This window comes from Cricetulus griseus, chromosome 8, assembly GCF_003668045.3.
Source record: "Cricetulus griseus strain 17A/GY chromosome 8, alternate assembly CriGri-PICRH-1.0, whole genome shotgun sequence".
In the NCBI taxonomy this organism is placed as follows: Eukaryota; Metazoa; Chordata; class Mammalia; order Rodentia; family Cricetidae; genus Cricetulus; species Cricetulus griseus.
The window spans coordinates 4,207,878-4,221,361 of NC_048601.1; the positions used below are offsets into that span (position 1 = coordinate 4,207,878).

General features: G+C 44.3%; 1 protein-coding gene across 1 annotated transcript in view; it reads left to right on the top strand.

The window, feature by feature from the left end:
• Positions 1–13,484, top strand: part of Lmntd1 (lamin tail domain containing 1) — a 59,088-nt gene that overhangs the window by 19,533 nt on the left and 26,071 nt on the right. The window contains exons 6-7 of the mRNA XM_027430190.1: positions 6,197–6,414; positions 7,143–7,315. Of these exons, the coding sequence (XP_027285991.1) occupies positions 6,197–6,414; positions 7,143–7,315 (391 nt within the window). The remainder of the gene's footprint in view (positions 1–6,196; positions 6,415–7,142; positions 7,316–13,484) is intronic.

Genomic DNA, 13,484 nt, shown 5'->3' on the forward strand with positions numbered 1-13,484 from the left:
AGAGATGCAAGGATGGTTCAACATATGAAAATCTGTCAGTGTAATCTACCATATAAACAAACTGAAGAAAAAAAACCCACATGATCATCTCATTAAACACTGAAAAAGCCTTTGAAAAAAACCCAACAGTTCTTCATGATAAAAGTCTTAGAGATATCAGGGATACAAAGAACATGCCTAAATATAATGAAAGCAATATACAGCAAGCCAACAACCAACATCAAACTAAATAGAGAGAAACTCAAAGCAATTTCACTGAAATCAGGAAGAAGACATGACTGTCCACTCTCTCCATATCTATTCAATGTAGCACTTGCAATAAGACAACAAAAGGAGATCAAGGGGATACAAATTGGAAAAGAAGTCAAACTTTCACTATTTGCAGATGACATGATTGTATATATAAGAGACCCCAAAAATTCTACCAGGGAACTCCTACAGATGATAAACACCTTTAGTGAAGAGTGTGGATGTAAGATTAACTCAGGCAGGGCTGGAAAGATGGCTCAGCTGTTAAAGGCTAGGCTCACAACCAAAAATATAAGATTAACTGAAAAAAAAAAAAAACAGTAGCCCTCCCATGCACAAATGATAAAAGGACTTAGAAAGAAATCAGGGAAACAACATCCTTCACAATAGCCACAAAGAACATAAAATATCTTGGGGTAACGCCAACCAAACATGTGAAAGACCTGTATAGCAAGAACTTTGAGTCTTTAAAGAAAGAAATTAAAGAAGATACCAGAAAATGGAAAGATCTCCCATGTTCTTGGATAGGTAGGATTAATACAGCAAAAGTAGCAACCTTATCAAAAGCAATCTACAGATTCAATGCAATCGCCATCAAAATCCCAGTGTAATTCTTTACAGAAGTTGAAAGAACAATACTCAGCTTCATATGAATATAAAACAATCCTGTACAATAAAGGAGCTGCTGGATGTGTCACATCCCCGATCTCAAGGTTTACTACAGAGCTATTGTAGTAAAAATAACACGGTATTAGCTAAAAACAGACACATCGATCAATTGAATAAAATCTAAGACCCAGACATAAATTCACACACCTATGGATACTTTATTTTTTGACAAAGAAGGCAAAATGGAGAAAATAAAGTATCTTCAACAAATGGTGCTGGCTTAACTGGAAGTTGGCTTGTAGAAGAATGCGAATAGATCCATATCTATCACCCTGCACAAAACTCAAGTCCAAGTGTATCAAGACCTCAGCATCAAACCAGATACACTGAACCTGACAGAAGAGAAAGTGGGCAATAGCACTGAACACATTGGCACAGGAGACCTCTTCCTGAATAGAACACCAGTAGCATAGACACTAAGAAAGACAATCAATAAACGGGACCTTCTGAAACTGAAATGCTTCTGTAAGGCAAAGGACAATGTCAATAGGACAGAATGGCAGCCTATAGAATGGGGAAAAATATTCATCAACCCCACATCAGACAGAATATAGAAAGAACTCAAGAAACTAGACATTTAAACAACAACAAATAATACAATTAAAAATGGGGTGCAAACCTAAACAGAATTCTCAGTAAAAAAATCTTAAATGGCAGGGAAACACTAAAAGAAATGCCCATCAGCCTTAGCCATCAGTGAAATGCAAATCAAAACAACTCTGTGATTTCACCTTACACCTGTCAGAATGACTAAGATCAAAACCACAAATGGCAGCTTGTGCTGGAGAGGATATGGAGTAAGGGGACCAATCCTCTGTTGCTGGTGGGAATGCAAACTTGTAAACCACTTTGGAAATCAATATGGTAGTTTCTTAGAAAATTTGAAATCAATCTACTTCAAGACCCAGCAGTATAGCTCCTGGGCACATACCCAAAGGATGTCCACTCATACCATGAGGACACTTGCTCAACTATTTTCATAGCAGCTTTACTTGTAATAGCCAGAACTTGGAAACAACCTGGACACCCCACAACCAAAGAATGGATAAAGAAAATGTGTTACATTTACACAATGAAGTATTACTCAGCTGTTTAAAAAAATGACATCAGGAAATTTGAAGGCAAATGGATGGAACAAGAAAAAGTCAAGTAAGGTAACTCAGATCCAGAAGACAGACATAGTATATGCTCACTCAGAGTAGATATTAGCTATAAAGTAAAGGATAACCATACCACAATCCACAGACCCTGAGAGGATAGGTAACAAGGAAGGCCCAAGGGCGGTGGGGGGGGGGGAGGTCTACTGGGTGAGCTGGGGGAGGATGGGCAAGGGAACTTGAGAGATCAGATTGAGGGGTGGGTGGAGGGGGAGAGTGCTGAGAGAGATGACTGGAAAGGGGGCTTTATGGAGTCCCTGATACAAGGGAAACTTACAGAGTCTACAAGAATGGTCCCAACTAAGACTCCTGGCAACAGTGGATGCATACCCTGAACTGGCCATCCCCTGTGATGAGACTGGTGACTACCCTGGTTGTCATCAGAGAGCCTGCATCCAGTGACTGATGGATGCAAATTCAGAGACCCATGGCTAAACATTGGGCTGAACTTGAAGAGTCCTGCTAAGGAGAGAGAGAAGGGATTTTAGGAAACAAGGATCAAGGATATCAGAGGAAAACCCACAGAAATGGCTAGCCTGGCTCATGGGAACTCACAGAATCTGAACTAACAACCAGGGAGCCTACATGGGACTGACCTAGGCTGCTTCAAGAATTTACAAAAAGTATAATAACCAATTTATTAAGGGGTGCAATGTAAAGACAAACTCACGAATACAGAATTAAGCAGAGCTGATCCAGCCACTGCCTGGTGTCCCACCACGATGAGCACTAGCCAGAGCAAGAGAGCAAGAGTGTGCTTCCACTCGAGTTTATCAGTGGTCATGTAGCAGACAAGGCCATGCATTAGAGCTTGCTGCTCCAAGGCTATTGGTGGAATGAGTTCCCACAACACTTCCCTGTATTTTGTCTAAATAAGAAAGTTCTAAGTCTAACACAAAACTATATACAATAAGAACAATTATCAAGTATTGTCTGGGAGTAAAAAAGAATAGTAACATGCACAAGAACAGAACAACAAACAACAAGAACGTCAAGCAAAAAGCACACACTAAATGTCCAGACTATAGGTAACTGGCAGATAACAGAGATTATTCCAATAGCTGTCCTATCCTGAAGAGTCTAAATCTTGTACCTAATATACTTTAGCTAAGAGAGAATAACTCCTGTGACTATCTAGTCTTCAACTCCATCAAAGACCTGAGAAGGAAAATAATATTACCTGAGAAAGCAGGAAGTACAAGCAAGTGACTTCCAAAAGGTGTGAGACATGACAGAGACAGCTGGCTGCCTGGACAGTCACCCAAAGTCTCTCTGCAGCGTTGGGGCAGCCAGCTTTGGCTACAAGCCTAGAATATCATACTGACCATTTCCAGAAGCAAGAAAATTTGAAAGGTGATCCTACCTGTCTTAGCAATGTTCAACACTTGTTTTTCTTTGAGTTCTGCTTGTCTGGATTGGACAGCATGCTTACTGTCAGCAGCTGAGTCAAGGGAAAGTTCTTTGCCCAATAGGCCAGTTTTGCCAAGAAGGAAACAAGATGCATAAGGAGTTTCCTTGATAACCAGCATCCTCCCGGAAACAGACAGTGCTGCCAGGAGTGGTTTTGTCTCACGTTTACTGAGTTCTAAGATATTAAAACATTTAAATACAATGTTCTGTAGGTCTTTGAAGTATTTGAAGATTGCCTATCTGTGTGGAGTACATCTCTGGGCATCTAGAGAACCTAACTAAGTATGACAAACAGGGGTGACTATTAACCTGTAACTGTTAATAACCCATATAACTTAAAGACTAAAACTAGCTCTCAATCTCAGGGTCATGGGTTTGAGACCCATATTGGGTGCCAGGTGATAGAACAATTTACAGAATGTATAATAACCAACTTATTAAGGGGTACAATGAATAGACAAACTCACAGATACAGATCCTATACTGCCTCTCCGCCACTTGATGTCCCAACACACCAAGCACAAACTAGAGCAAGAGAGAGAGCACACTTCCACAGCTTATCAGTTGTCACAAAGCAGACAAGGCCACACCCTAGAGCTTGCTGCCCCAAAGATATTGGTGGAATGAGTTCCCATAAGAGTAGGCCTTCTGCATTTATGTGACAATTGTGTATCTTGGTCTATTTGTGGGAACTCCTGGCAGTGGGGGCAGCGCTTTATCTGGCTCTAGGGAACCTATTCCTTCTGCTGGATTGCCTTATCCAGACTGAATACAGGGGGAGGGGCTTGGTATTGTGGCAGCTCGGTTTTCCTTGCTTTGCTCATGCCTGTAGGATGCCTGCCCCCTTTGGGGCAAATACTGAGGAGGAATGGATTGAGGAGGGTGGGTAGAGGGGAAGCTGTGGGGGGGGGGAGGAGAAGAGGAGAGAAGGGAGGCTTTGGTCAGGATGTAAAATAATTTATTTTTTAAAAAGTGATGCTTGTGTTCTTACACTTGGGCAAAAATCATGGTAGCAGAGGCTTGAGGTAACACAAGCCCATGAACTGGCCTCAGTGAGTTCAGCTAGGTAAGCACTTGGCGAAGTGTCAACAGCCTCACAAACGCCGTCAAGTGAGGACCAGTGTTCAAAGCACAAAACTAGGTGACGTTTCACAGTCAAACCAGACCATCCACTATATCCTCCAGTTTAGAACTGGTCTCAAGCTTCCTGCCCTATCCTTGGGTTACATCACATTAGAAACACCAAGCTGTGATAAAGCAATAGGATTCTTCAGCTAGAAAATACACCCTTAATAAGAATGCAAGGAGATTCTATGTCCATATGAAACCCTAAAGCAACACACAGTTCTAAAATAAAAAAAAAAGTCACTCCCATTCTTATCTCAGTGAAACTAGTCCTCACTCTGCAATCTTAACAAAGGTTTTCCTGGAAAATCTCACTCCTGTCCACATGTTGGATGAAGCAGACAGGCCTGAGATTCTACCAGACACCGAGAGTGAGGGTAAGCAGTGGCCATGAGTCCTATATGACTCCAATGTGACTGATAGACATTCTGCCCTGTTTTGAAAATCCATAGACTCATAACACATTAGTGATGACAGTACTCAACTGTCCCGACATGCAGGACATCAACCTGGGACAAGAGAGTCAGGGATAGGGAATGGGGACAAGAGACGCAGAAAGAACGACCACAAGACAGGATTCTGATCAAGTGGCAAACTTTACTTTTCTCAGGCTAGCTTATATAGTCAGCAGAGCAGGATATGGGGAGGGGCAGAATGGGTTGTTTGTGCACCAGGTGTTAGTATAGGCAGGATATTAGGAAGCCACAAAGAGGATGTTTGGCAGGGTAAAGAGTTCATGAGTAAGAGGTCCAGGAAGGGTTGCCTAGGAGACTGCTCCTGTGGATGGAGGACTGGGTCAGGTTGTTTCTTTTCTTGAGCTGAGGTTCTAAGGAGCTGCTATGTAAAGGTTAACTATGTGGCCTGCCAAGCACAGGATCTCATGCCAAGCTCTGAGATTCTGCTCCCAACACACAATCTTATATTTTCAGGGTGCAACAGAATGATAGTTACCTACAAAGCTGCAGGCAGTACTTTCTGGTGCTTTCCCAGATCCTTGTTTTACATTTAAGATCCAGATAGGGAGCAGATCCTGTCTTCACAGTGGGAGCTCCGGGAAGGGCTGTTTAAAGAAACTACAACAGAATTTGCATGTGACCCAGAAGTGTCTCTGTTGGTATATACTCAAAGAAGACAATCGTATAAATAAGTCTAGAGAACTAATGCATGGCACATGGAATATAAGCACTTAAAGGGCATTGTATCTGGGATTTTCTAAAGTAAATTTCACTAGCTCTTGTCACAGATTGTGTGTGTGTGTGTGTGTGTGTGTGTGTGTGTGTGTGTATTCTATAGTTAATACTGGAAACTTAAAAACAATAAAATTTATTTTAGAAATCAGTTCTAAGGTGTAAAAGCTCACACCTTTAATCCCAGCACTCTGGAGGCTGGAGCAGGGGAATTATCGTGATTTGTAGAATAGCTTGGACAACATAGCAAGTGCCAGACCAACCTAGACTGCAGAGTGAGAGGCTATCTCAAACAAAATCATGAAACCGAAACTAGATAACAATGCATCCGGCCTATGGCAGTAAATACATACAACCCGAGTAATATTTTATATTGAAAACCCTCTTCGTTTCTGTTAGGCTATTGCCTGGTACACTCCAATCCACTGGAAGCAAGCGTGGGAGAAATTAGAGACCGATATTGAATTTGATAGATGTTCAGTAGTGATTCCAACACTGAAAAAGCGTATGTTTGGGCAGAGAACAGCGTCCATGTCTTCCATAAATAAGGAAAAACAAGAACCAGCAAAGGAGCCCTCCCAATGTCGGATAGACCACATCTACCCTGCTCTTCCTAAGTAAGCGACACTTCATTTTGCCTGTGTATTGAGTCGTCCCTCCCCCAACCCCCACCCGTCACTGAGCGTGTGGGAAGGACTGGGAGCAGACGCATGGCTCATCAGTCAATTGGCCATGGCCCCAGTACAGCCATGTGTGCTGCAGAGAGCAGATCTCTATACACGGGCTCTGGAGGGCGACACTGTGGGTGGATAGTCATGAGATCCACGGGCCCCTTCACTCTTCCTTGCCCTGCTTGCTGTTTGAGGCAAAGCAACTGTAGAGAGGTGGGAAGGTATAAACAGATGCATGCCTAGGAATTTTATCCTCAAGCTAGCTGAGGACAGAGTTGCAGAATCTCATTCCTCTTTAAGCAAATGCTTATGACATAATAGATGCTCTGCCTACAAGATCCAGAAAAGGCATTCTATTTGTTTTTTTAAATACTGTTATCATTTATTTTATGTTTATGAGTGTTTTCCCTGCATGCATGTTTGTGTGCAGTACCCACAGAGGCCCAAAGAGGGCGATGGGAACTAGAGTTACCGGTGGCTCAAAGCCACCGTGTGGGTGCTGCAAACCCAAGGCAGGTCCTCTGGAAGAGCAGCCAGGGCTGGTAACTGATGAGCCATCTTTCCAGCTCCCTCTTGGTTTTTTAAAATCAGCTTTCTCCCTACTTGCACTTCCAGTACAAATGCTACTGCATTAAATGCCTTTAGATTTCAAATTGGTCTTTCTCTTGTTACAGAGAAAAGGAAATCTTGCCGTCCACTTTACCCACTCGGAGTCCTTGGTGCTGCAATCCTCACACCTCTCCACACCCCTACTGTTCTCTCATTGAACCACATGACCCAGACACTTCTGAAAAAAGGTTGGATACACAGCTGAAGTCCCGGCCAGCCAAGCTCGCTTCAGCCCCAGGTAAGCCAACAAAGCATACATATTCCAGGAGAGGGAAGAGACAGGCGGTGGGGGGAGGCGGGATGTGCGTATTGCTAAACGTTAAGCATCCTCGGATCTGGGCGCCAGACTGCGTTCGCTCTTTGTCTCTGTGACCATACCTGGGAGAAACAGCTCAAAGAAAATACTTCGGTTGGTTCCTGGAGAGCTAGGTAAGCCTGTGTGGTTTACCTGCTCTTCGCTGTGACACCAGGGATGGTGGGGAAAACCGTTTACCTCACAGCAGCCACAAAACAAGCAGGAGCCGTGTCTGCAAGTGGCCCCCATAAGATACAACCCCAGAGGAGCCCCATCCTCCATCCAGCCCCCACCTTCCACACAGCTCTGTCTCCCGAGTCTGTTCAGAGCTTGGCTCCTTCCCAATCCACCCCACTCGAATTCTCGCCCCTACACACTATTTGCATTGGGGACTAAGCCTTCAATGCATGAAGCCTTTGGGGACCCTGCATCCAAACCATACCACGGCAGCCAAGTAACTAACTTCCATGGTTCTTCATAATGGCTGCTATTGAACCAACCACGTGGCCAGCCAGCCTGTGGCTTCTTTGTTTGGGGGAGGGGAGTTGTTATTTTTGAAAAGTTACCCCACTCTGAACCCCTGAATTTCAAGATGGCCTGAAATTCACTGTGTATCCTGGGCTGTCTGTGAACTCATGACAGTTCTCCTGCCGCAGCCTCCTGCTGTAATTTTTGAAGGTGTGAAGAATGCGTCTCGCATAGAAAAGTGGCCCTATGTGCTATGCTGTGACAAAAAACGCCCACCACTTCCAAACACAGCCAAGCATGAAGCCCAAGTCTCCTATTCTCATTCAACCAGGGGTCTGGTACTGAACAGGATCTTAGAGTAGATGGTTGTGTTCCTCGTCGCCGTCATTGTTGTTGTTTTATTTTTTGGACTTTTGAGATAGGGCCGCCTGGATGTCCCAGAATGGTCTTGAACTCTTGCGCCTCCTGCCTCAGCCTCCTGAGTGCCAGGCACACAGTCGTGCACTGCTGTGCCTGGCTGAGTTGTCATCTTTAACCCAGACTCTGATTAGATTTTCGTAACTCCACAAGCCTTCTAGATATGCTTTGAAATTGTGTCTGTGTCATTTCTTCTGGCAGAGAGTACTTTATTCTTATCAGATGCCCCCAGATTCTAGAGAAAAACTGAATTTGAAGAACACTGTACCTAGAAGGAACCAGATCCCGGCATTGAGACACAGTTTCACACAGTGGCTGTCATCTTATAGCCTTGTTTTGCAGAATGGTGCATTTAAACACAAGTCTTAGGCTGAATTCCAGTGTACAAAACACAGGCAGCTCTGCCCGAGATGAGGGGGAACACTCACTGCCCACGACCTTGAAAATCAACCTTCTTGTCTGTGACCCTTAAGACCCTCCATGAACCTCAGAATTTCCCATAAAACCCTGGAAAGCCACAGTGTTAGGAGAGTTCCTCTTGGGAAATAATACCCACCATTACTAGCGCCTTCCAGAAATGGAATCATGGGTTCTAACAATTGATAATAATTAATAGATTATTATTAATAGATAATAGATCACTAGCAATTTAATGATAATCCATTTTCATAGAACTGCCTGTGTGTCCTCAACCCTGAAATAAGATTTGAATCTGAATTGTCAACATTTTCCTAAAGCAACAACAGATCCTCTGTCAGAGGGACAGGTGTGGGCTTAGGACTCCATGATTTTTCCCCGGGAGTCTCAAGAAATATATCCCCAATGAGTCACCCTCGGTCACTTAACTTTTCAAATTTAGTTTCAACTTTTCCTGGAGCATCTTTCTGTTAGGGTTCAAAAAACATTTGTCTGCGTATGCACACTCTGCACAACAATTCTGAAAGAGACATGCACCTAAGGGCCCCCTCGCTGTTAGGCAACTACGCGTGAAACTGTACTGTGAATACTCACAGCTAAGTACGTATCAGAATCGCCAGGACACAGACATGTTCTCAACGATTGACCAATAACTGGAAAGAGGAATGCCTGAGCCGCAGGCTCATATCCTTAAAAAAAAAAAAAAAATGTATGACCAATTCTTCAAGGGGAAGTGACTTCACGTGTTCATCCTTGGATTTTTTTTGGGGGGGGGGTTCTACTGTGGGGCAGTTTGCTCCCCTGAGCACACAGTAACCAGCAAAGAGAAAGCCAAACACCCTGACATTTGCGCATCCCTCAGCCCTGCTCCTTATTCTGCTGTCATAGACAGGCACTTGCTGGGTTGCAGAAGAAAGACACTTCAGCAAAGAGAACAGTGGCTTTGCCGTTAGTTGTTTCTTAAATACAGTACAAGAGCATAGAGACTAAAGAGTAAGATACTTTAAAGAGACATTGACACACCCCATGCCTAATTAATACCACCCACAGATCTTAAAGATGTGAGAATATATGGTAGGGGGTAAATCTCTCCCACATCACCCTGACGTCACCTTGACCACACCCTGATGGGCGTGGTCGGGCACACCTGTACCCAGTCCTTAGGAGGCATGGTTAACAGTATCTCCCTACAGGTGAACATTCTGTATCTATCACAGCAGCCGTGTGTGTGTGTGTGTGTGTGTGTGTGTGTGTGTGTGTGTGTGTGTGTGTGTGTGTGTGTTTACACACAGGCACAAAGGCTGCTTTGACAGGGCCTGCCAAATGTTTTCGCTCCTCCGCTGTCCCATGTGTGCGTGCTCAGCTATGCAGCCCATACAGCTTCGGCTTTCATTTCCCACACTGCTCTAGAGAGAGTCTGAGAGTTTCCCTTATTCCCTGTGACTGCAGGGACAGAAGCTGAGGTGCTGGTGTGGATGAGCTCCTCACTATTTCAGGGTGGAATTCCCCTGGAAAGTTCAGGTGCGTGCACGTCCTACATAGACAGCTGAGTTCCACATTCCAGGATGAATTGTGTCTTATACTACTCTGAGGGTTTAAATCTTTAGTACAGGCTCAAGTTCCTTGTATCTCCAGTAAGTTGAGGCAGTAGCAGCCTCATGACTGATGGTGTGCGGCACAACTTAGCCTAGCCTAAAGGACAACGTGTCACAGCTGTGACATGCAGCATACATGCCTCACTATTTCCCAGCGAGTCGTTCCCTGGTGTGTAGGTTATCCAGAATAACTACCACAGGCAAGCTGGCTTTATTTTTTTTAATGGTTTAACCTTTATAAATGAATCACAGTAGCCGGGTGTTGGTGGCACACGCCTTTAATCCCAGCACTCAGGAGGCAGAGGCAGGCAGATCTCTGTGAGTTCAAGGTCAGCCTGGTCTACAGAGCGAGTCCCAGGATAGGCTCCAAAGCCACACAAAGAAACCCTGTCTCAATAAATAAATAAATAAATAAATAAATAAATAAATAAATAAATAAATAAATAAATCACGGGGCAGGAGGAGGCTCTGCAGTTAAGAGCACAGGCTGCTCTTGCAGGGCACCCATGTTCAGTTCCCAGGACCCACATAGCTGTTCACAGCTGTCTGTAACTCCAGACCCTGGGTACTCATTGCCCTCTTCTGTCCTCCAAGGACCCCAGGCGTTCAGGTGGTGCAAACACACTGAAAAACATTCATACTATATAAATGAAAACAATAATAATATTTAACCACTTGTCACATAAAAATGTTAAGAGAAAATTATACCTAGTGATCTCAGTTGATATAAAATATGCACCGTATAAAATTCAATGCCTATCCATGAGAGTAAAAATATTAAAAATTAGAACTAAAAAATCTTTCTCAACTTGATAAATGATCTTCTAAATTCCTAAAGTCAATTTCTCTAAGTCTAAAGCGAGGTGAGAATTCTCGCTGCTGTGACGCTTGCTCAGCACCGCACTAGAAGTGCACATGTAAGAAGTCAAGAAAAAAGAAAACTCTCATATCCTATTACCCCTTAGCTCCGTAATGCTTTCTTAGTAACTGCATATTCTTACAAAGGGGCTTGTTATGGCGCATACAACAGTGGCAGCTGGATCTCGATTTATAGTACCATAACACTAGAGGTGTCCAGTTCATCACCCACCAAATAGATGAGCAGATTTTTTACATACGGAACAACGTGGACTGAGCCTTGGCAATAGCATCAGTGTACATCATCTGCATCCTACCGAGCCAAAGGCCTGAGACAAAGAATGTATATCAGGTGAGGCCATGCATATAAAGCTCAAAATCTTAACCATGGTGTCAAAAGTGAGAAGAGTCACGTGTGACTGACAGAAAAGGTGTGCAGACATCCCCAGAGGCTACTGGTGGAGTAAGGAGAGGCCTGAATAGTGTTTGTATGTTTATGTTAACTGTCCTCGGGCTGTGCCATCATGATTTGTGAACCTTGCTGTATTCAAATTTACCTTTTAAATTTGATGGCAAAGACTAGGCAGATAGCTCGGTCAGTGAAGTGCTTTTCTGGCAGGCACAAGGACCTGTGTTCCATACCTCAGAACCCACTTTTTTTTTTTTTTTCCCTCCGAGACAGGGTTTCTCTGTGGCTTTGGAGGCTGTCCTGGAACTAGCTCTTGTAGACCAGGCTGGCCTCGAACTCACAGAGATCCGCCTGCCTCTGCCTCCCCAGTGCTGGGATTAAAGGCGTGCGCCACCAACGCCCGGTCCAGAACCCACTTCTTAAGGCCTGGCATATAGTGACGGTATTTATACTTAGTGCTCTGGAGAAGTGGAGATGGGAGGAGCCCCGGGGCTCATGGTTCAGCTGCCTAGTCAACATGGCAAGCTCCAGAGATCTGGCTTCAAAAAACTAGACAGTGTGTGAGGGATGACACCTGGGGCTGACCTGTAGCCTACACATGCACCAATGAGTGTGTGAGTCTCTGCGCAGACACGTGTGATGCGAGTGCACAGACACACAGACACATACACACACACACACACACACACACACACACACACACACACACAGGCATACACACACACACACACACACACACACACACACACAGAGGCATACACACACACACACACACACACACACACACACACCTGTAATTTTATGATGCAGAAGGAAAGAAGGGAGGTGAGGACCCAGTGATGAGCAAGGGCAGCTTCAAAAGACTCCACCAGGGCTCGTCAGTGACCTTGGTGAATGTTAACGGGGCAAAACTTATTATTTAGTAGGAGAAAGTGGCCCCGAGAGTAAGTCAGAGCCGGCCATTCCACTGTGATGTGTCGGGAACTGATAATAGTAGAGTTTGTAGCTCAGTGACTCCCAGGCAATCCCTCGTGGCACAGATGACTACTCAGTGCTGTAAAACACTGTTCCTTTAAGGTGAAACCTGAGGCTTCAGAGAGTTTTCACCTCCGCTTCAACCAGCAGAACCATGTAGCAACCCACATTCTGAACAGCAGGAGATAAACGAGTTCCGGACACAATATCTCCTTGAGATCTTGGGATTACAAGCTTGCCTGCGACACCTCTGTGGCATTATAGAGAGGGCAGAGCTGCCCTAGATACAACCATGTGCTAGGGTGGAGGAGCCAGTTTGTATCGACACGTTCAGGGCTGTTGGCTGAGATACAGACGACCTTGTTTCTGACATGGTTAGGTTGGATTGTTGCTCCTGAGACAGGTGACCTACACAAAGCTGTGGCTACTCTAGCTGCAGGTTCTCGCCCCTTGTCAAACTGAGAACACTTAAAGAAGAGCATGCTACCCTGTATAGGAGGATGGCAGCATCCCTGCTCCTTGGCAGAACTCTGACTGTGATTTTGTAATAACTTTTTTAAAAAATAAAATTCTATGAGCGAGGGGAGAGTGGCCCGCCCCTTCTTCTGGGCATTTCTTTAACAGTCAAATAGGCATTCTGGAATAACCAGGCACATCATAACTGCGCCTTTTACCTCTAAACATTTCAGCACAGCACTCATACTATAAACCGCTCTGTAGAGAGGAGAGACCGTAACCCCACGAATACAGAATTATGCCATCAAGTGATCCATCTCCTTACACAATTAAAAACACCATTTCAGGAATTCAGAGCATTCCAGCTAAATTTAGAAGGGACTAAACATTTCAGCCTCAGCTACCCAAGAAATTGCCATCACCCTCCAAGACTGAAGCAGAGTGATTCAATTTCCCCTAAGTGTCTGGGAAGCTTTTGTATCTCAAGATACCCTCTGTATCTCAAGATAGGGACTTC